General features: G+C 34.9%; 1 protein-coding gene across 1 annotated transcript in view; it reads right to left on the reverse strand.

Moving 5' to 3' along the window:
- The window catches only part of LOC133654328 (copine-9-like), a 249,625-nt gene that overhangs the window by 220,700 nt on the left and 2,484 nt on the right, over positions 1 to 26,441 (reverse strand). The window contains exon 2 of the mRNA XM_062054640.1: positions 20,882 to 20,922. Within this exon, the coding sequence (XP_061910624.1) occupies positions 20,882 to 20,922 (41 nt within the window). The remainder of the gene's footprint in view (positions 1 to 20,881; positions 20,923 to 26,441) is intronic.

Here is a 26,441-nt window from a genome sequence, read left to right on the forward strand (position 1 = left end):
ACCGGTTCGGGCACAAGGCAGGAAAAACAGGTGTGGTCATAGCGGATTAAATAAATGTCAAATGTTCCGTGCCAACAAAGCAAGCATGCATGATAGAAAAACGCTCAAAAGGTAAGATTCCGCATTTCAAACTGTGTTAGACTGGATATGCCATGTACAAAACCCAAAAGCAGTGAAGTTGCCACATTGTAGAATAGCATAGAGAATAGAAAGTACTTTATTGATCCAGCATTATTCACATGTGAGTAATATAAATACAGTCAATTATACAGCATTATTCACATGTGAATAATACAAATACAGTCTATTATACAGCATTATTCACATGTGAGTAATATAAATACAGTCTAATATACAGCATTATTCACATGTGAGTAATATAAATACAGTCTACTATACAGCATTATTCACATGTGAATAAAATAATACAGTCTAATATACAGCATTATTCACATGTGAGTAATATAAATACAGTCAATTATACAGCATTATTCACATGTGAATAATATAAATACAGTCAATTATACAGCGTTATTCACATGTGAATAATATAAATACAGTCTATAATACAGCATTATTCACATGTGAATAACATAAATACAGTCTATTATACAGCATTATTCACATGTGAGTAATATAAATACAGTCTATTATACAGCATTATTCACATGTGAATAATATAAATACAGTCTATTATACAGCATTATTTACATGTGAATAATATAAATACAGTCTATTATACAGCATTATTCACATGTGAGTAATATAAATACAGTCTATTATACAGCATTATTCACATGTGAATACTATAAATACAGTCTATTATACAGCATTATTTACATGTGAATAATATAAATACAGTCTATAATACAGCATCATTCACATGTGAGTAATATAAGTACAGTCTATTATACAGCATTATTCACATGTGAATAATATAAATACAGTCTATTATACAGCTTTATTCACATGTGTATAATATAAATACAGTCTATTATACAGCATTATTCACATGTGAGTAATATAAATGCAGTCTATTATACAGCATTATTCACATGTGAATAACATAAATACAGTCTATTATACAGCATTATTCACATGTGAATAATATAAATACAGTCTATTATACATTCAAGTCCATAAAAACAGAATACAATGATTTGTAAACCCTTTTCAACCTATATTCAATTGTATAGACTGCAAAGACAAGATATTTAACGTTCGACCTGGAAAAAGTTGTTATTTTTAACGCTATTTCTGTTGGTATTTGTATTGCTCCATTTGTAGTGTAATAATGCTCATTGTCATTTCTGTATTATTTATTTATTTCACTAACTGTTTCTTTGCTATCACTTTTACCATCATATTTGTACATATCCTATTGCTGATGTTTCTCTATTGTTGTTGTTGATGTTGTTGTTGTGTCTTTGTCTAATCCCCCTCTTGCCCCCACAATTTCCCCCTCTGTCTTCCTTTTTCTCCCTTTTTCTATCCCCTCCTGCTCCGGCCCGGCTGCACCAAATGATAATATAAATACATTTTAATAAAGTCAAGTACAAATAAGGCAACAAGAGAAGTATCCCACACTTCTCTTTTGTAAAGTAAACGTGTACAGCCGATACGGGCATCTACATCTACTATATGATTTGCCTGAGAAGCTGGACAGGACAAAAAAATCAAAAATCAAAATAAAAACTATATTCAATTGAATAGACTGCAAAGACAAGACATTAAACGTTCGAACTGGAAAACATTGTTATTTTTTGCAAATAATAGCTCATTTGGAATTTGATGCCTGCCACATGTTTCAAAAAAGCTGGCACGAGTGGCGAAAAGACTGAAAAAGTTGAGGAATTCAGGGTTCAAGGTTCAAGGTTTATTTAATGATACCTGCAGGTCAAATAGTTGTGCAGACATTCGTAATCCAGCGTCAGGACAGAATGAAGCAAGCAAACACAAATCGTATAAGAAAAGGTAAGGAAGGCCAGTAACGTGTTGGGAGTGGAGCCAGACTCTCTGGCGGTGGTGTCAGAGAGGAGAAGTCTAGCAAAGCTCCCAGCCATTATGGACAACACCTCCCACCCACTACACCCGGACCTGGCAGAGAGAATGAGCACGTTCAGCGGAAGGCTCAGACTCCCAAAATGCAACACGGAACGACACATACAGACAGCCATCAGAATGTATGATGCATATGTTCCTTTTTTGACTGTACTTGAATCTATAATAGACTGTATTTATATTATTCACATGTGAATAATGCTGTATAATAGACTGTATTTATATTATTCACATGTGAATAATGCTGTATATTAGACTGTATTTATATTATTCACATGTGAATAATGCTGTATAATAGACTGTATTTATATTATTCACATGTGAATAATGCTGTGTAATAGACTGTATTTATATTATTCACATGTGAATAATGCTGTATAATAGACTGTATTTATATTATTTTTACATGTGAATAATGCTGTATAATAGACTGTATTTATATTATTTTTACATGTGAATAATGCTGTATAATAGACTGTATTTATATTATTCCCATGTGAATAATGCTGTATAATAGACTGTATTTATATTATTTACATGTGAATAATGCTGTATAATAGACTGCATTTATATTATTCACATGTAAATAATTATGTATAATAGACTGTATTTATATTATTCACATGTGAATAATGCTGTATAATAGACTGCATTTATATTATTCACATGTGAATAATGCTGTATAATAGACTGCATTTATATTATTCCCATGTGAATAATGCTGTATAATAGACTGCATTTATATTATTCACATGTGAATAATGCTGTATAATAGACTGTATTTATATTATTCACATGTGAATAATGCTGTATAATAGACTGTATTTATATTATTCACTTGTGAATAATGCTGTATAATAGACTGTATTTATATTACCGGTATTCACTTGTGAATAATGCTGTATAATAGACTGTATTTATAGTACTCACATGTGAATAATGCCGTACAATAGACTGTATTTATATTACTCACATGTGAATAATGCTGTATAATAGACTGCATTTATATTATTCACATGTGAATAATGCTGTATAATAGACTGCATTTATATTATTCCCATGTGAATAATGCTGTATAATAGACTGCATTTATATTATTCACATGTGAATAATGCCGTATAATAGACTGTATTTATATTATTCACATGTGAATAATGCTGTATAATAGACTGTATTTATATTATTCACATGTGAATAATGCTGTATAATAGACTGTATTTATATTATTCACTTGTGAATAATGCTGTATAATAGACTGTATTTATAGTACTCACATGTGAATAATGCCGTATAATAGACTGTATTTATATTATTCACATGTGAATAATGCTGTATAATAGACTGTATTTATATTACCGGTATTCACTTGTGAATAATGCTGTATAATAGACTGTATTTATAGTACTCACATGTGAATAATGCCGTACAATAGACTGTATTTATATTACTCACATGTGAATAATGCTGTATAATAGACTGCATTTATATTATTCCCATGTGAATAATGCTGTATAATAGACTGTATTTATATTATTCACATGTGAATAATGCTGTATAATAGACTGTATTTATAGTACTCACATGTGAATAATGCCGTATAATAGACTGTATTTATATCATTCACATGTGAATAATGCTGTATAATAGACTGTATTTATTTTATTCCCATGTGAATAATGCTGTATAGTAGACTGTATTTATATTACTCACATGTGAATAATGCTGTATAATTGACTGTATTTTTATTACTCACATGTGAATAATGCTGTATAATAGACTGTATTTATTTTATTTTTACATGTGAATAATGCTGTATAATACACTGTATTTATTTTATTCCCATGTGAATAATGCTGTAAAATAGACTGTATTTATTTTATTCCCATGTGAGTAATGCTGTATAATAGACTGTATTTATTTTATTTACATGTGAATAATGCTGTATAATAGACTGTATTTATATTATTCACATGTAAATAATGTAGTATAATAGACTGTACTTATAATATTCACATGTGAATAATGCTGTATGATAGACTGTATTTATGTTATTCACATGTAAAAAATACCTAAGTGTTTATTGTTTATTGTGAGCATCCCAAACACTAATCAGAGGCAAGTGCACATAATCAGCACCCATGATAACGAAGAAAAACACAAAACAGGGGAGCTGAAACAGAACTAAAACAACCAGTGAATTCAAACGAAAAACAAACTATGATCCGGGCAACAGATCATAACACCTTATACACACAGCATAATGATACCCATACAGTATGTTGAAGCACAGTACGTCTGACTAGGGTAGCTGCAATGCACCGACAATCCATCAAGGCTTCGTAGCTTACCAATCTCGTACTAAATAATTTTGACGGATATTTGAGTGCTGTGTGTGATGTTCTATATTCTCAATAAAACATCAAAGTTTTGGATTTGCTTACTAACCTGTACTTGCCGGCGTCATTTACTGAACAGGGGGGCGTCAACTTGCAGTCCACTATCGCTTATGTGTGACTGCCATCTACTTGTCACACTTATCATTACACCATGTATCAAATACAATTGCCTGCTTTGAAGTGGGTAAGCACAACCAGAATGAATCTGTACTTTAGGCGCACCAGGTTATAAGGCGCACTGTCGATTTTTAACAAAATAAAAGGACTTTAAGTGTGCTTTACAGTCCGAAAAAATACGGTAAATTATAATGTTCTATTTTTTTTTATTTAATTTAGGTGTTTATTATTTGGAGTTTTTAATGTTGAGAACTATTTTAATTGGAGAATAACTTGCTGGCAGTTAACAGTTTATTCCAATGTGTCTTTTTAAAAATCAATAATGCAAGCAACATTTTTTTTCTTCTTAACTGTACATAATGATGGCATATAATTACACCTCTATTACTGAGGGTATACTTGTTAGTTTATACGGCGCATTGTCGATTTTTGACAAAACAAAAGGACTTTAAGTGTGCCTTACAGTCCGGGAAAAATACGGTAAATTATAATGTTCTATTTTTTAAATGTATTTAGGTTTTTATCAGAGATGTCTATAAATGTCCGATAAATATATATATATATATATATATATATATATATATATATATATATATATATATATATATATATATATATATATATATATATATATATATATATATATATATATATATATATATATATATATATATATATATATATATATAAATATATATATACATATAAATATATGTATATATATATATATATATATATACATATAAATATATGTATATATTATAATGTTCTATTTTTTAAATGTATTTAGGTTTTTATCAGAGATGTCTATAAATGTCCGATAAATATATATATATATATATATATATATATATATATATATATATATATATATATATATATATATATATATATATATATATATATATATATATATATATATATATATATATAATATATATATACATATAAATATATGTATATATATATATATATATATATACATATAAATATATGTATATATATATATATATATATATATATATATATATATATATATATATATATATATATATATATATATATATATATGTATATATATATATATATATATATATATATATATATATATATATATATATATATATATATATATATATATATATATATATATATATATATATATATATATATATATATATATATATATATATATATATATATATATATATATATATATATATATATATATATATATATATGTCCGATAAATGCTTTAAAATTTAATATCGTAAATTATCGGTATCGTTTTTTTTAATATCTGTATTTTATTTTTTTATTTTTTATTTTATTAAATCAACATAAAAACACAAGATACACTTAAAATTAGTGCACCAACCCAAAAAACCTCCCTCCCCCATTCACACTCATTCACACAAAAGGGTTGTTTCTTTCTGTTATTAATATTCTGCTTCCTACATTATATATCAATATATATCAATACAGTCTGCAAGGGATACAGTCCGTAAGCACACATGATTGTGCGTGCTGCTGCTCCACTAATAGTACTAACCTTTAACACTTAATTTTACTCATTTTCATTCATTACTAGTTTCTATGTAACTGTTTTTATATTGTTTTACTTTATTTTTTTATTCAAGAAAATGTTTTTAATTTATTTATCTTATTTTAGTTTATAATTTTTTTTAAAAAGGACCTTATCTTCACCATACCTGGTTGTCCAAATTAGGCATAATAATGTGTTAATTCCACGACTATCGGTTGATATTGGTATCGGTAATTAAGAGTTGGACAATTATCGGCAAAAAGCCATTATCGGACATCCCTAGTTTTTAGTATTTGGAGTTTTTAATGTTGAGAACTATTTTAATTGGAGAATAACTTGCTGGCACTTAACAGTTTATTTAAATGTCTCTTTTTAAAAATCCAAAATGCAAGCAGCAATCATTACACCTCTATTACTGAGGGTATACTTTGTGAATAGTATAATGTGACTATAAATAGTCATTCTGTCATCTATACAATCACCATTTAACGGGACAAAATGAGGGCATTGATCATCACCATGAAGTCGTTTAACTTTTTTAAAAAAAAACTTAAAATGAGCAAACGATGGGAATCTGAAGGTCGTCTATTTTTCCTAGCCCTTAGAAAACGACCCGGGAGTTAATGAGGGCTTTGATATTTCAGTCAAAGTATTTTATTGTAATGTCTTATGCATATTTTCTGACCTTTCCCTGCATTGTAATGAGTTAGGTCACAGACGTTTTCCTCATTTACTTAAAGTCTAAAACTACTGCTAATGTACAAATGATGTGTGCAAAATGCAACACTATTAAATCGCAACCGCATATGCAGCATAAATTATGCTAAAAGTGTCCCAAATGTGTGTTTTATTGATGGCATCGCCATCAAGGGTTATGAGTCACATGACAACGTGCTAGTTTCCAACTTAGTATCCCACTGACCCATTTACAAATTGACACTTATTAGTCTTGAATGAGATGAATGAGTGGCAAAATGCAACGCTATTTTTAGCCTTTTTACACAATCAGCTGCCCACGGTGATCACTTGGAGCTCTGATTACGGGTGTGTGATTGAGTTAGATCATTTACATCATGTCAATCTGCGCTCTCCTGCACGCCGGCCCGCTTTGTTAATTACGGCTCTCCCGTCACAGAAATTGCAGACTTATTAGTAGCGTGGCATTTACTCGTGTGCATAATTCCTGACAAATAACCGCTGAATGAGGCCGACGCAAAAAAAAAAATGTGCAGGGTGGCGATGAATGTAAATGTGCTGAAAGTACGACAGGAAAGAAGGAACTTGGAATAATGTGGCGGTAAAGAATACAAAAAAAATGGACTTGTATATTGTGCCAATTCAAGTAAGTCAAAGATCATCAATATGACAGGAACTCGATGCTGTTTTAAACACAAAACTCTTATTAAAGATCCTCTATAAGTGACAAGAGTGCTTTGCTGTTTGAGAGCGAGATAGCAAACACACTAGTTCAGTGGTTCCAAAAAAACAGTAGTCAAAGATCCTCTATATGACAGAACAGCTCTGTTGTTTGGCAGCTATTTGCCATTTGAGAAAGTCATGATTAAGGGCTATATGAATAAAATGTTATTGATTGTAATATCCCTTATATGACTAGAGCCCGCTGCTGTTTTTTGCAATCTACTGCAAAACAGGCTTTTCATAGATTCTTTATTTGACAGGAGTGTCCTGCTGTTTTTAGGAATCTACAGCAAATAACATTAGACAAAGATCTTCTATATGACAAGAACAGTCTCCTGTTTACAAGAATCTACTGGAAAAAGATTATCTACACGACAGGGGTGTCCTGCTATTTCTAGGAATCCACTGCAAAAATACCAATCAAAGATCCTCTCCAGTAAATGACAGATCGGTTTTGTTGTTTTTAAGGAGCTTTTGCAAAAACAGTCAATGATTCTCTAGCTGACATGAATATGTTGCTGCTTGTAGAAATCCACTGCAAAAACACTAGTCAAAGATCCTCTATTTGACCTGAGCACTCTGTGGTTTTTAGGAAGCCACTGCAAAAAAATGTATATAAAGATCCTCAAAATGACAGGAGTACTCTGTTGTTTAAAAAACAGTAGTCAAAGATCCTCTATATAACAGAACAGCTCTGTTGTTTGGCAGCTATTTGCCATTTGAGACGCTCATGATTAAGGGCTGTATGAATAAAATGTTATTGATTGTAATATCCCTTATATGACTAGAGCCCGCTGCTGTTTTTTGCAATCTACTGCAAAACAGGATTTCCATAGATTCTTTATTTGACAGGAGTGTCCTGCTGTTTATAGGAATCTACAGCAAGAAACATTAGTCAAAGATCTTGTATGTGTCTCCTGTTTACAAGAATCTACTGGAAAAAGATTTTCTATGCGACAGGGGTGTCCTGCTATTTTTGGTGATCTACTGCAAAAAATACCAATCAAAGATCCTCTCCACTAAATGCCAGATTAGTTTTGTTGTTTTTAAGGACATTTTGCAAAAACAGTCAAGGATTCTCTAGCTGACATGAATATGTTGCTGCTTTTAGGTAGCCACTGCAAAAGGACTAGTCAAAGATTCTCTATTTGACCTGAGCACTCTGCGGTATTTAGGAAGCCACTGCAAAAACAGTATTTAAAGATCCTCAAAATGACAGGAGTACTTCTGCAAAAACCGTGGTCAAAACTCCTCTATATAACAGGAACACTCTGTTGGTTATAAGAATCTACTGCAAAAATACCAATCAAAGATCCTCTCCAGTAAATGACGGATCGGTTTTGTTGTTTTTAAGGACCTTTTGCAAAAACAGTCAAGGATTTAGCTGACATGAATATGTTGCTGCTTTTAGGTAGCCACTGCAAAAACACTAGTCAAAGATCCTCTATTTAACCTGAGCACTCAGCGGTTTTTAGGAAGCCACTGCAAAAAAACGTATATAAAGATCCTCAAAATGACAGGAGTACTCTGTTGTTTAAAAAACAGTAGTCAAAGATCCTCAATATAACAGAACAGCTCTGTTGTTTGGCAGCTATTTGCCATTTGAGGCGCTCATGATTAAGGGCTATATGAATAAAATGTTATTGATTGTAATATCCCTTATATGACTAGAGCCCGCTGCTGTTTTTTGCAATCTACTGCAAAACAGGCTTTTCATAGATTATTTATTTGACAGGAGTGTCCTGCTGTTTATAGGAATCTACAGCAAATAACAATAGTCAAAGACCTTCTATATGTCTCCTGTTTACAAGAATCTACTGGAAAAAATACTCTCTGCGACAGGGGTGTCCTGCTATTTTTGGGAATCTACCGCAAAAAATACCAATCAAAGATCCTCTCCAGTAAATGCCAGATTAGTTTTGTTGTTTTTAAGGAGCTTTTGCAAAAACAGTCAAGGATTCTCTAGCTGACATGAATATGTTGCTGCTTTTAGGTAGCCACTGCAAAAGGACTAGTCAAAGATCCTCTATTTGACCTGAGCACTCTGCGGTTTTTAGGAAGCCACTGCAAAAACAGTATTTAAAGATCCTCAAAATGACAGGAGTACTTCTGCAAAAACCGTGGTCAAAACTCCTCTATATAACAGGAACACTCTGTTGGTTATAAGAATCTACTGCAAAAATACCAATCAAAGATCCTCTCCAGTAAATGACAGATTAATTTTGTTGTTTTTAAGGAGCTTTTGCAAAGACAGTCAAGGATTCTCTAGCTGACATGAATATGTTGCTGCTTTTAGGAATCCACTGCAAAAACACTAGTCAAAGATCCTCTATTTGACCTGAGTACTCCGCGGTTTTTAGGAAGCCACTCTAAAAAAACGTGTTTAAAGACCCTCAAAATGACAGGAGTACTGTGCTGTTTATTAAAAAAAAAAAAACTTCTGCAAAAACTGTGGTCAACACTCTGTTGGTTGTAAGAATGTACTGCAAACATACCAATCAAAGATCCTCTACGCTAAATGTGCACTTAATGCATAATTCCTGACAAATAACCACTAAATGAGGCCCAAGGAATAACGTGAAGGGTGGCGATGAATGTAAATGTGCTGAAAGTACCACAGGAAAGAAGGAACCTTGGAATAATGGGGCAGCAAAAGGATCAAAAAGGATGGAGTCGTACATTCTGACATTCAAGTAAGTCAAAGATCATCAATATGACAGGAACTCTCTGCTGTTTTAAACACTCAAGTGCAAAAACTCTTATTAAAGATCCTCTATAAGTGACAGGAGTGCTTTGCTGTTTGAGAGCGAGATAGCAAATACACTAGTTCAGTGGTTCCAAAAAAACAGTAGTCAAAGATCGTCTATATGACAGAACAGCTCTGTTGTTTGGCAGCTATTTGCCATTTGAGAAAGTCATGATTAAGGGCTATATGAATAAAATGTTATTGATTGTAATATCCCTTATATGACTAGAACCCGCTGCTGTTTTTTGCAATCTACTGCAAAACAGGCTTTTCATAGATTCTTTATTTGACAGGAGTGTCCTGCTGTTTATAGGAATCTACAGCAAGAAACATTAGTCAAAGATCTTCTATATGTCTCCTGTTTACAAGAATCTACTGGAAAAAGATTGTCTATGCGACAGGGATGTCCTGCTATTTTTGGGAATCTACTGCAAATAATACCAATCAAAGATCCTCTCCAGTAAATGCCAGATTAGTTTTGTTGTTTTTAAGGACATTTTGCAAAAACAGTCAATGATTCTCTAGCTGACATGAATATGTTTCTGCTTTTAGGAATCTACTGCAAAAGCACTAGTCAAAGATCCTCTATTTGACCTGAGCACTCTGCAGTTTTTAGTAATCCACTGCAAAAACAGCATTTAAAGATATTTTACATAACAGTAGCACTCTCCTGTTTACACAAATCTACTGAAGAAACACAAGTCAAAGATTTTCTATGCGACAGGGGTGTCCTGCTACGGTACTTTTGGGAATCTACTGTAAAAATACTAGTCAAAGATCCTCTATTTGACCTGCGCACTCTGTGGGTTTTAGTAAACCACTGCAAAAAACAGTCAATGATCTTCTGACACGAGCATCTTGCTATTTTTAGTAATGTACTGCAAGAAAGGGAATGTTCCGTAAAAGTGCTGGTCAAAGGTCCTCTCTGTGACAAGTGTTCTGCTGTTTTTGGGAATTTACTGGAAAAAAACCTTGTCAAAAATCCTCCATTTGACACAGGACCCCTGGGTTTTTTAAGGAAGTAGTGCGAAAACAATCAAAGATTTTCTATCTTTTAGGTATCTTGCTGTTTTCAGTAATCTACTGCAAAAAAAAAAAAAAAAACAATAATCAAAGATCCTTTATATGCAGAACCACTTTGCTGTTGGTAAGGACCAACTGCAAAAATGGTCATCTTTTTTGTTTAGCCATCCAATTCAAAAACGGTGGTCAAAGATCATCTATCATCTATCGCAGTGGTCCCCAACCACCGATTGGTACCGGGCCGCACAAGAAATAATTTTTTTTTTTTTTTTTTTTTTTAATGAAATCAACATTAAAAGCACAATATATACATTATATATCAATATAGATCGATACAGTCTGCAGGGATACAGTCCGTAAGCACACATGATTGTATTTATTTATGTAAAAAAAAAAAAAAAAAAAAAAAAGTGGGACAAATTTTGAAGCGTTGACCGGTCCGCAGTTACAAAAAGGTTGGGGACCACTGATCTACCGGACAGAACCGGCTTTGCTGTTTTTAACGACCATTTCGGAATGTCTCATTTTAAAATGAATACATTAAATCCTCACTGCTTGTGTGGAAGCTATAAAAAAAACAACAACACATTTTCCACGATCGAGTCTTTAGCTTTTTCTTTTTGCTTGGTTGATGGTTCCCACATCTGACACAACAGCAGCCATCTTTGTTCGGCGGCTGCACCCCCGCTGCGACGGCAGATTGTTCAATTCCCCGGGAAAAAAAACCACGGAGGCTTTTTACGCGTTAACGGCACATTTTCATACGAGTCGGATTTGATTGCAGTGGATCACCCGCTGGAAAAAGGTGCAGTTCCCTTGCTGCGGGGGGGAAATGATGATGTGACTGAGGGGAAAGTAGATCCTCAAGAAGGAAAAAAGAGCTGGTGATCCATCATTCTTGTTTGTTGTATAACGCTGCGTGGCACATTTCCCCACGACGATTATTCAAATGAACACGCAACATGGTCATGCGTGTCCAGTGCAGGAGCGGCTGCAAGATACAGGGTCAAAGATCATACAAGTCAGGGGTGTCCAAACTTTTTCCACTGAGGGCTGCACATTGAAAAATCTAAACTAGCAGGGGCCATTTTGATATTTTTTTATTTTAAAAACCAATATATGTATAAAAAATATATACATTTAAGCCTCCACTCAGGCTTGATCCCGGGGACCCCAAAGGGGTTTGGTCCAAAAAATATAAAAAATGTGTCATTATTCAGTATTATTATTTGTGTTATTATTCAAGTTTTTAAATCTCTAGAGCAGGGGTCAGCAACCTTTTTGAAAGCAAGAGCTACTTCTTGGGTAGTGATTAATGCGAAAGGGCTACCAGTTTGATACACACTTCAATAAATTGCCAGAAATAGCCAATTTGCTCAATTTACCTTTAACTCTATGTTATTATTAATAATTAATGATATTTACACTTAATTGAACGGTTTAAAAGAGGAGAAAACACGAAAAAAATGACAATTAAATTTTGAAACATAGTTTATCTTCAATTTCGACTCTTTAAAATTCAAAATTCCACCGAAAAAAAGAAAAGAAAAACTAGCTAATTCGAATCTTTTCGAAAAAATGAAAAAAATAATTGATGGAACATCATTAGTCATTTTTCCATCCATCTTCTTCAACCGCTTATCCGGAATCGGGTCGCGGGGACAGCAGCTCTAGCAGAGACCCCCAGACTTCCCTCTCCAGAGCAACATTTGCGACTTCCTCCTGGGGAATCCCGAAGCGTTCCCAGGCCAGAGAGGAGATGTAATCCCCCCATCTGGTCCTTGGCCTGCCGCGGGGCCTCCTCCCAGTGGGACGTGCAATCAGTCATTTTTCCTGATTAAGATTAATTTTAGAATTTTGATGACATGTTTTAAATAGGTTAAAATCCAATCTGCACTTTGTTAGAATATATAACAAATTGGACCAAGCTATATTTCTAACAAAGACAAATCATTATTTCTTCTAGATTTTCAAGAACAACATTTTTAAAAGAAATTCAAAAGACTTTGAAGTAAGATTTAAATTTGATTCTACAGATTTTCTAGATTTGCCAGAATAATTTTTTTGAATTTTAATTATAATAAGTTTGAAGAAATATTTCACAAATATTCTTTGTCGAAAAAACAGAAGCTAAAATGAAGAATTAAATTAAAATGTATTTATTATTCTTTACAATAAAAAAAATAAATTTACTTGAACATTGATTGAAATTGTCAGGAAAGAAGAGGAAGGAATTTAAAAGGTAAAAAGGTATATGTGTTTAAAAATCCTAAAATCATTTTTAAGGTTGTATTTTTTCTCTAAAATTGTCTTTCTGAAAGTTATAAGAAGCAAAGTAAAAAAAATAATTAATTTATTTAAACAAGTGAAGACCAAGTCTTTAAAATATTTTGTTGGATTTTCAAATTCTATTTGAGTTTTGTCTCTCTTAGAATTAAAAATGTCAGGCAAAGCGAGACCAGCTTGCTAGTAAATAAATACAATTTAAAAAATAGAGGCAGCTCACTGGTAAGTGCTGCTATTTGAGCTATTTTTAGAACAGGCCAGCGGGCTACTCATCTGGTCCTTACGGGCTACCTGGTGCCCGCGGGCACCGCGTTGGTGACCCCTGCTCTAGATCAACATTAGGTCTATCTGTCAATATAACATTTTTTAAAGATTTAAATTGTATGCTCTTTTTGTCAAAGAAAACCCTTTTTTTAATGGAAAAAACACAAAAAATGCTATATTTTCACCCAATAACATTCATTATAACACTTATATAAGACTTTTAAAGTCATTTTGAAAGTAGGCTAATATAGCTAATATAGACACTTACATCATGTGTTGTCTTCATTATAACACTTATATAAGACTTTTAAAGTCATTTTGATAGTAGGCTAATAAAGCTAATATAGATACTTACATCATGTGTTGTCTTCATTATAACACTTATATAAGACTTTTAAAGTCATTTTGATAGTAGGCTAATATAACTAATATAGACACTTACATCATGTGTTGCCTTCATTATAACACTTATATAAGACTTTTAAAGTCATTTTGATAGTAGGCTAATATAACTAATATAGACACTTACATCATGTGTTGCCTTCATTATAACACTTATATAAGGCTTTACATTTTTTGCAGCTGCAGACAGATTTTGTAATTTGTTGGTATTTTTGGTCCAATATGTCCCCTGCCTTAGACCTACTACGCTACTGTATTTAATGTTTGGTCATTATAGTACTTGGAGAGCCAATTTTTTTTTCTTAGTTGGCTCTTGGTAAAAAAATAAATGAAAATAAAAAATAAATAAAAATAGTTTTAGAATCACTGGATTACATCATTTCATGATATGGTATATTTAATTAATTTTGCACATTTAAAGTAATTATTTAAAGATGAATTTATTCATTTAATTTTGTCCCATTTGGTAAATCGCGCTTCATGAATTTATTTTATCCGTCAAAGTCAGCCGTCAAAGTCAGCGGGCGGATAGTGACTCACCTAATTGGCATTCCCACCAGAACATTTTCAAGTCGACAACTCATGTGTCACAACTGGGGGCCCCTTATAAACGCACCTTTATATTATTAAAAACAAAAACAAAAAAAGTATGTGCCTTTGTCTGGACTGAATGCACGGACTGGTTGTGCCACTTAAGACTTCACGTACTTGTTGAAAAGGCCACTCCCACCTGTGGCCATTAGTGACCTTCTCACTGGGGCCCCCATACAAAGTATGACCACTGACGCAGGTGTGATTTGTACGCTTCATTTAGAAGCCAACGGGCCGGCCTGATTGCACCTTGCAGTGAGCGAAGGACCTTCAATGAAATGGTGTGGAAGAGATGAATATAAAACCCCGCACTGTACTCACTGTCATTTTCTCTGAAAGGCTCTACTTTTTTTTCTTTTTTCTTTTTTTGCACCCACTTTCCTGTTAAACTACTATTCTGGGCTCCCTAAACGGTCTTGTCACTTTGCTGAATATGTTCAGGGAGAGGTTTTGTTTTTATTTTGTTTTCATGCGCAAGGGCAATGAAATAAAACTGCTTTTATTATATCCTTCCATCCTTTAAGTCAGTGGTCCCCAACCACCGGTCCACGGCCCGGTACCGGTCCGTGGACCGATTGGTACCGGGATGCAGCCGCACAAGAAATTAAAAAAAAATAAAAAAATACATATATATTTTTATTTATTTTTATTTTTTAATTAAATCAACATAAAAAACACAATATATACATTATATATGAATATAAATCAATACAGTCTGCAGGGATACAGTCCGTAAGCACACATGATTGTATTTCTTTATGACAAAAAAACTACTGATGGTGCCTTCACAGATGTGTAAGTTACCCATGTCTTGGCCACTAATACACCCCCATACCATCACACATGCTGCCTTTTACACTTTCACCCTAGAACAATCCGGGTGGTTCTTTTCCTCTTTGGAAGTCCACAGTTTCCAAAAACAATTTGAAATGTGGACTCGTCAGACCACAGAACACTTTTCCACTTTGTATCAGTCCATCTTAGATGAGCTCAGGCCCAGCGAAGCCGACAGCGTTTATGGGTGTTGTTGATAAAATGTTTTCGCCTTGCATAGGAGAGTTTTAACTTGCACTTACAGATGTAGCGACCAACTGTAGTTACTGACAGTGGCTTTCTGAAGTGTTCCTGAGCCCATGTGGTGATATCCTTTACACACTGATGTGACTTGTTGATGCAGTACAGCCTGAGGGATGGAAGGTCACGGGCTTAGCTGCTTATGTGCAGTGATTTCTCCACATTCTCTGAACCCTTTGATGATATCACGGAGCGTAGATGGTGAAATCCCTAAATTCCTTGCAATAACTGTTCAACAATTTGCTCAGGCATTTGTTGACAAAGTGGTGACCCTCGCCCCATCCTTGTTTGTAAATGACTGAGCATTTCATAGAATCTACTTTTATAGCCAATCATGGCACCCACCTGTTCCCAATTAGCCTGTTCACCTGTGGGATGTTCCAAATAAGTGTTTGATGAGCATTCCTCAACTTTATCAGTATTTATTGCCACCTTTCACAACTTCTTTGTCACGTGTTGCTGCCATCAAATTCTAAAGTTAATGATTATTTGCAAAATCAGTTTGAACATGAAATATGTTGTCTTTGTAGCATATTCAACTGAATATGGCTTGAAAAGGATTTGCAAATCCTTGTATTCCGTTTATATTTACATCTAACACCATTTCCCAACTCATATGGAAACAGGGTTTGTACATGAACTAATATGAGTCATTAAAGTACCTCATCATTTCTTACTAAATGCAAGTATTTCCATTTTAACAGAAAAAAATATGTACTGCATGAAGTTGGATACATTTTAAGCTTCTGTGGTAAAAAAAAAATATATATATATACTGTATATATTGTTGAAACAAGAATACATAATTCAACATGTGCTTGATTTCCATCCATCCATCCATCTTCTTCCACTTATCCGAGGTCGGGTCGCGGGGGCAGCAGCCTAAGCAGGGAAGCCCAGACTTCCCTCTCCCCAGCCACTTGGTCCAGCTCTTCCCGGGGGATCCCGAGGCGTTCCCAGGCCAGCCGGGAGACATAGTCTTCCCAACGTGTCCTGGGTCTTCCCCGTGGCCTCCTACCGGTCGGACGTGCCCTAAACACCTCCCTAGGGAGGCGTTCGGGTGGCATCCTGACCACATTCCCGAATCACCTCATCTGGCTCCTCTTCATGTGGAGGAGCAGCGGCTTTACTTTGAGTTCCTCCCGGATGACAGAGCTTCTCACCCTATCTCTAAGGGTCATTTGGGCCGCTTGTACCCGTGATCTTGTCCTTTTGGTCATAACCCAAAGCTCATGACCATAGGTGAGGATGGGAACGTAGATCGAGCGGTAAATTGAGAGCTTTGCCTTCCGGCTCAGCTCCTTCTTCACCACAACGGATCGATACAGCGTCCGCATTACTGAAGACGCCGCACCGATCCGCCTGTCGATCTCACCATCCACTCTTCCCTCACTCGTGAACAAGACTCTGAGGTACTTGAACTCCTCCACTTGGGGCAGGGTCTCCTCCCCAACCCGGAGATGGCACTCCACCTTTTTCCGGGCGAGAACCATGGACTTGGACTTGGAGGTGCTGATTCTCATCCCAGTCGCTTCACACTCAGCTGCGAACCGATCCAGTGAGAGCTGAAGATCCTGGCCAGATGAAGCCATCAGGACCACATCATCTGCAAAAAGCAGAGACCTAATCCTGCAGCCACCAAACCAGATCCCCTCAACGCCCTGACTGCGGGTTAGGGTTAGGGTTAGGTGTGTGTGTGTGTGTGTGTGTGTGTGTGTGTGTGTGTGTGTGTGTGTGTGTGTGTGTGTGTGTGTGTGTGTGTGTGTGTGTGTGTGTGTGTGTGTGTGTGTGTGTGTTGTGTGACTATCATTGCTACTTGAACTTGAACTTGAACCACTGCATTAGAGTAGCCAGCGTGCAGCTTGTATGTCAGTCATCCACTGAAAATGACCTTCCTTGTCCGAACAGCTGGCAACACAAGTTGAACACAGCGAGACATCTGCGTCTTGGACAGCGACAGCGGCGCACGAGTGCTGCCGGCAGCAGGGAGCTGCGGTTGAACTGAGCCACGCCCGGAACGCCGACTTTTGCCAGAGAGCGTACGCGCGGACTTTATTTCCAAGCATCAGCTTCAGGAGTTCAGTGGGCACACTCTCTCATGATCAGGCGAATTATCCGTCTCTCATCGCCATGGCAACTGCGGATCCCCTACTTTGGAGGTCTAAAATTGTCGGTAGAGCAGCCAAGATACCTTTCATGTTGTGTTGGCAGTGGCTTGACTTTAAAGGACAAATGAGTGCGTGCAAGATGCACTGAATCTTGATAGAAAACAACCTGGAATGACTTCTATTATTCTTAGTCAACTGTGAAAGTTATATTTTTTTATTGTATTTATTTATTTATTTTTTTATATTTTATATTTGAATATTTGATGCTTTATTTCAGTGTGTGTGTGTGGGTGCTACTTTCTCACAGTGATTACAATTGCAGGTGCGCTCCCATTTCTGGATGATCGCTTCACATTCTCTGAGTGTCATCCCACAATGTGATCATATTACTTTGGTGTAAAAAACAAATAAAAAAATACATTCGGCATCATCATCTTATCCTGCTGAGGGCACATTGCAAGATAATTCCAGTAATTTGTGTGAACATTTCCCAGGGAAACTGCTCAAATGAGGCCAGAAAGCGCCGTATCGTTTTTTTAAGATGTAATAAAATGGTAATGGCGGTGGTTTTGTTTGTGCCTGACATAACATTACATGCGGAGTTTATTTATTCCGACTCCTTCTCTGTGTTTCCCAAATAATAATCACTGCAAAAAGTCAGTGTTCAAAAACAAGACGAAAAAATTACAAACATTTGGGGTATTTTACTTGAACTAAGCAAAATTATCTGTAACAAGTAAAACTAGCTAACCTCAATGAACCCAAAAATACCTTCAAATAAGTATATTCTCACTAATAACAAGTGCACTTTTCTTAACAGAAAAACATTTTTTTATCTTTTTTCTCAATATGTTGAAAAATATTGTTAAATTAAGCTCCTGTAGATCTTTGTAGTGTCTGGCTTGATTCTGTAGGCTGTCAGTACTTTCAGTCCCTACACTGCAAAAAGTCAGAGTTCAAAAACAAAAACAAAAAATACAAAAATTTGGGGTATTTTACGTGAACTAACAAGAAAAAAAATACAACAATTTGGGGTATTTTACTTGAACTAAGCAAAATTATCTGCCAATAGAACAAGAAAATTTGGCTTGTCAAGACTTTCCAAAACAAGTAAAATTAGCTAACCTCAATGAACCCAAAAATACCTTAAAATTAGAATATTGTCACTAATAACAAGTGTACTTTTCTTAACTGAAAAAAAAAAGGATCTTTTTTCTCAATATGTTGAAAAATATTGTTAAATTAAGCTCCTGTAGATCTTTGTAGTGTCTGGCTTGATTCTGTAGGCTGTCAGTACTTTCAGTCCCTACACTGCAAAAAGTCAGAGTTCAAAAACAAGAAAAAAAAAAAAAATTGGGGGTATTTTACAAACAATGAAACACCGGCTACGATGTAGCCGCTACGTGTTTGTGTTGCTGCAGCCGGCCGCTAATACACCGCTTCCCACCTACAGCTTTCTTCTCTGCTAGCTCCATTTTTCATTTAAAAAATTGCAAAAGGTTCACCAACACAGATGTCCAGAATACTGTGGAATTTTGCGATGAAAACAGACGACTTAATAGCTGGCCACCATGCTGTCCCAAAATGTCCGCTACAATCCGCGACGTCACGCGCAAACGTCATCATACACCGAGACGTTTTCAGCAGGATATTTCACGGGAAATTCAAAATGTCACTTTACTAATCTAACCCGGCCGTATTGGCATGTGTTGCAATGTTAAGATTTCATCATTGATATATAAACTATCAGACTGCGTGGTCGCTAGTAGTGGCTTTTAGGAGGCCTTTAATGCGCCCTATAATCCGGTGCGCCTTATATATGAAAAAAGTTCAAAAATAGACCATTCATCGACAGTGCGCCTTATAATCCGGTGCGCCTTTGGTCCGGAAAATACGGTACTTCCTGACTATACAGCAGGCACGCCGAGGACCGACTCACAGCTCACGTTTAAATGCTAGATTAAAAAATGAGTCATTATTATTTAATAAAGTGAACATTTATTACCACATAAACACACAAAAATACGGGAAAATACATATCCCTACTTTGGACCCCTATTAATTACGCATTTAGCTTATTAAATAATACATGACAATGTACTGCTGCTCAGGAAAGATTCCCACATTACAGTCATACTGTACCACAAATACCATGAATTTTCTACGACCCCTTGTGCCTAATTAGCCACAGCAGGGTGGGGAGGTTGCAGGATTCTTTTAGAGCAGTGGTCCCCAACCTTTTTGTAGCTGCAGGACCGGTCAACACTTGAAAATTTGTCCCACGGACTGGTGGAGGGGGGGGGGGTGGGGGGGGGTGGGGGGTCGGGTATTTAAATTGTTTTTGTTTATTTTATTTTATTTTTTTACATAAATAAATACAATCATGTGTGCTTACGGACTGTATCCCTGCAGACTGTATTGATCTATATTGATATATAATGTATATATTGTGTTTTTTATGTTGATTTCATTAAATTAAATTTCTTGTGCGGCCCGGTACCAATCGGCCCGGTGGTTGGGGACCACTGTTTTAGAGGACATCCAGGGAACGTAGCTTGTGAACCCTGCATCACATTATCCAGGATTTTTTTTTTTTTTTTTTTTTTCCCTTTCCTCTTTTCAACACTGACTCTGTCATGTTGCTCTAAGGTTGTTTTTTTTTTATTGTGTGGCAAACCTTTCCTTCTTGCTCTATTTACTGTCGCGAGAATAAAACATTGAATTTATTACCCCCCCTGCTTGAAAATGATAATTTGCCATGTGGTGGTGTGAGCCATTATTTGCATAATGTGTTTTTTTTCCTTTTTTTTTTTGCATATCCATCAGGCAGGAGAGAGGTCAAACATACCGGGGTCGGACTTGGAGAATGTATCCACATCCAGAAGATTCCTGGAAGAAATAGCAAGAAAAAATACCAGGATTAAAAAAAAATATATCTCAGGCCAAAATGACAATACTCGATGTCCTTTTATGTGTTGTGTGTCACGACGTGGACTTTGGCGGGGTTTGTTTTCCCGAGATGCAAAGAAATCGGAGCGGACATGGCGTGAAAGTAAGGACATGATTTAATAATAACTATAAAAAGGTACAAACCCCGTTTCCATATGAGTTGGGAAATGGTGTTAGATGTAAATATAAACGGAATACAATGATTTGCAAATAATTTTCAAGCCATATTCAGTTGAATATGCTACAAAGACAACATATTTCATGTTCAAACTGATAAACTTTTCTTTTTTGCAAATAATCATTAACTTTATAATTTGATGGCAGCAACACGTGACAAAGAAGTTGGGAAAGGTGGCAATAAATACTGATAAAGTTGAGGAATGCTCATCAAACACTTATTTGGAACATCCCACAGGTGAACAGGCTAATTGGGAACAGGTGGGTGCCATGATTGGCTATAAAAGTAGATTCCATGAAATGCTCAGTCATTCACAAACAAGGATGGGGCGAGGGTCACCACTTTGTCAACAAATGCCTGAGCAAATTGTTGAACAGTTTAAGAAAAACCTTTTTTAACCAGCTATTGCAAGGAATTTAGGGATTTAATTTGATGTTTGTATATGGCTACTACACAATGTATGCAATATTTACCACATAAAACATTTTAAAGTGAAATATTTGAAGTAATTGGAGTCCTGAAAATAATTCATTATAACATGGATTTTTTTGTCATTATTTTTTTTTTTGAGCAAAAAAAGAAAAATGAAGAAAGACAAAAGAAAAAAAAAACAGCCATCATGGCAGCTTTTGTGTCAACATTGCAACTTTGTCTCGTTAGATTTCACCTCATTACACTTTTTTTAATGTTCTTTTTTATTTTTTTAAATTTTCCAGAATATGTGGCGGGCCGCTAAACAATTAGCTGCCCGGGCCGCACTTTGGACACCCCTGGTCTAGTCTCCTACGTGAATGAGATAAATACTATTATTTGATATTTTACGGTAATGTGTTAATAATTTCACACATAAGTCGCGCCAGACTATGAAAAAAAACTGTGATTTATAATCCGAAAAATACGGTATATATATATATATATATATATATATTTTTTTTTTTCCCCTCTCATCCTTGTGGCACCCCCTTGAGAACGCCCATGTGACACGTATTTAAAACTGCCATTGGCTATGTCGTAATCATGGTAAACAGCTTTAGCGCTTCTTAAAGTCAAATAACACTCCAAAGAAAATAAACACAAACTAAAAATAAATATTTTTTCATTTTGGGACATTAAAAAAAGACATTTAATTAGTTGTTGATCTATTCGAAGCACATTAAAAGTCTCGAATCTTAAATCTATACAGTGTCGTGTATCAAAACTCATTGTCCAATATTCACTTATTATACTGTGAAACCATTCAATCCGTGCAAGATTTATATTTATTATTGAACGTGCAAAAACACACACACTGTACACACATGTAGTCTGAACAATGCACCTGGTATTATAATGTTCCTATTGCACATTTTCACCAGAGAAGGAGCGGCTTTTAATTCCATTGTTCATGCGAACGGTGACATTAACCCGTGTGTGGTGTTCGGGTCTGTGGGACCCGTTTTCATTTTTTATTAAAAGGAAAATGATACAATTAATTCATGTTTCAAACTGAGACTCACTGACTTTTGGCTCATTTTCTGTGAAGAACATATATCAGAATACATATTTAATGACCACACACTATACACCCCCCCTACACATTTATATTACATATAAGATGTCTGGGCCCACTGGACCCGGGGATAATAGAAGTGTGGAAATTGATGTTCTGTGTACCACACACACACACACAGCAGGCCTAGACAGGAGGAGGACAGAGTGTAGGTACACAGAACATCAGAGGGTCAAATGTGCGAGAAAATGAGAGCAGACAGTGTTGACAAACAATGTTGCAACCTTGTGTGGGAAGCGCAGGTGCAGAAACACAAAAGAAGAATCCCTGTGGGATGCAGAAACTGGCAGATACATTTTCCGTGCAACGTTCATATTGTTGTTACTCAGCCAGCGTTTGTGGGTCTGATGGACCCGTTGCATTTTGTGGCTTTTAATGCCTCACAATCAAACACTTTTATGTTCAAATACTGAACAGATGTTTATTGGGATAAGGTAAACACTATCAGCTGAATTTTAAAAGAAAATGTGTAAAACCCTGAAGGCAAACCTAGGCTGTTTTAAGATTATAAGAAACTGCTTAACTCTGAGCTGTGCTTTTACTTGTATGAATTCAATGATTCTTTCACACATATCTTATGGCTTAACCACATGGTCCCAGGCACACCAGTCATCAATCAAGACCATTGAGTGTCTTTATAACCGCGCCTTGAAAGTCCTAGACAAGAAGGGTATACCATATCATCATTGCCAAATTTGAACCAAATACAATATTTTAAGTTTTACCAATTTTATTTTGTTACACACAGTCAAACTGGTTTTTAAATGCTTGGATAACTCTGCTCCCCAATTGCTCTGCCAGGCAATTACAAGACTGCAAAGTGGTAGCAGATCTACCACCCGAGCAACGTCAAAAGGCAACTGTTGCGTTCCATTCCGTAGAACATCTTTTGCCCAGACTGCCTTTTCAATAAAAGGACCACAACTATGGAACTCTTTACCTGACACTTTGAAAAGTATACACTAGCGTTCAAAAGTTTGGGGTCACATGTAAATGTCCTTATTTTTGAAGGAAAAGCACTGTACTTTTCAATGAAGATAACTTTAAACTAGTCTTAACTTGAAAGAAGTACACTCTATACATTGCTAATGTGCTAAATGACTATTCTAGCTGCAAATGTCTGCTTTTTGGTGCAATATCTACATAGGTGTATAGAGGCCCATTTCCAGCAACTATCACTCCAGTGTTCTAATGGTACAATGTGTTTGCTCATTGGCTCAGAAGGCTAATTGATGATTAGAAAACCCTTGTGCAATCATGTTCACACATCTGAAAACACTTTAGCTCGTTACAGAAGCTACAAAACTGACCTTCCTTTGAGCACATTGAGTTTCTGGAGCATCACGTTTGTGGGCTCAATTAAACGCTCAAAATGGCCAGAAAAAGAGAACTTTCATCTGAAACTCGACAGTCTATTCTTGTTCTTAGAAATGAAGGCTATTCCACTAAATTGTTTGGGTGACCCCAAACTTTTGAACGGTAGTGTACCTGCACTCGTCACTTTCAAAAAACAAACAAAATGATGGCTAGTTGAGCAACAATCGTGTTCCCATGTTTAGTTTTTATTAATTTTTACTAATTGTTTTTTTATCTAGTCTGCACTTTATCTGTGTTATTATTATTATTGGCTTTTACATAGTTTGCACTTTATCTGTATTATTTCTATTATCATTAATATCGACTCATCTTTGCCTTATTCTATTTTCTATTTTCCTATTTTAATGATGTTGGATTTGTGTTGTTGTTGTTGTTGTTGTTGGGGACGAGTGTTGAAATGAGCTTTGGCTACAAACACTATGATGCATACATCAGATAACTGTTTCAGATGTCTATGTTTCTGTATCTGTCCCTATTTCAAATAAAGCGCTCTAATAATAATAACACAAGGGTTAAAGGCCTTCTATTCTAAATGCAGCATTCACAATCTCTGATGAACCATGAATTGATTAACGTGGACCCCGATTTAAACAGGTTAAAAACTTATTGGGGTGTTACCATTTAGTGGTCAATTGTACGGGATATGTACTGCACTGTGCAATATACTAATACGAGTTGCAATCAATCAATCAATCAATCATGGCGGCACACTGCTTTCGCCTTATCGGTGTGTGTCTTTCACCGGTGAAGGACATGTGTTCCCAAACAGGACACTTTAATGACAGGAATGGGATGGATCTTCAAGTTCATATGTGAGTCAAGGAAGGTGGACAAACACTTTTGGCAATATAGTGTTTATGGAAAATGATGTTTTCTTATATCTGCTCCAGCACCTCTTCCACCCCGAAAGGGACAAGCGGTAGAAAATGCATGGATGGAAGTTTTTTTTTTCCATTCAGTGTACAAATATACATATACACATACATGTACATATACATTCACTGTACAAACATACATATACACATACATGTACATATACATTCACTATACAAACATACATATACACATACTGTACATATACATTCACTGTACAAACATACATATACACATACATGTACATATACATTCACTGTACAAACATACATATACACATACTGTACATATACATTCACTGTACATACATACATATACACATACATGTACATATACATTCACTGTACAAACATACATATACACATACATGTACATATACATTCACTGTACAAACACACATATACACATACATGTACATATACATTCACTATGCAAACATACATATACACATACTGTACATATACATTCACTGTACAAACATACATATACACATACTGTACATATACATTCACTGTACAAACATACATATACACATACATGTACATATACATTCACTGTACAAACATACATATACACATACTGTACATATACATTCATTATACAAACATACATATACACATAATGTACATATACATTCACTGTACAAACATACATATACACATACTGTACATATACATTCACTGTACAAACATACATATACACATACATGTACATATACATTCACTGTACAAACATACATATACACACTCTGTACATATACATTCACTGTACAAACATACATATACACATACATGTACATATACATTCACTATACAAACATACATATACACATACTGTACATATACATTCACTGTACAAACATACATATACACATACTGTACATATACATTCACTGTACAAACATACCTATACACATACATGTACATATACATTCACTGTACAAACATACATATACACATACTGTACATATACATTCATTATACAAACATACATATACACATAATGTACATATACATTCACTGTACAAACATACATATACACATACATGTACATATACATTCACTGTACAAACATACATATACACATACATGTACATATACATTCACTGTACAAACATACATATACACATACTGTACATATACATTCACTGTACAAACATACATATACACATACATGTACATATACATTCACTGTACAAACATACATATACACATACTGTACATATACATTCACTGTACAAACATACATATACACATACTGTATATATACATTCAATGTACAAACATACATATACACATACATGTACATATACATTCACTATACAAACATACATATACACATACATGTACATATACATTCACTGTACAAGCACACATACACATACTGTACATATACAAGTACACATACATACATACACTCATGCATATAATCAGGTTTCATCGAACATAAATTAACGTTGTTACCCTAGTGTAAACTGGGTAA

The sequence above is a fragment of the Entelurus aequoreus genome, linkage group LG07 (genome assembly GCF_033978785.1).
Source record: "Entelurus aequoreus isolate RoL-2023_Sb linkage group LG07, RoL_Eaeq_v1.1, whole genome shotgun sequence".
NCBI classification, from domain to species: Eukaryota; Metazoa; Chordata; class Actinopteri; order Syngnathiformes; family Syngnathidae; genus Entelurus; species Entelurus aequoreus.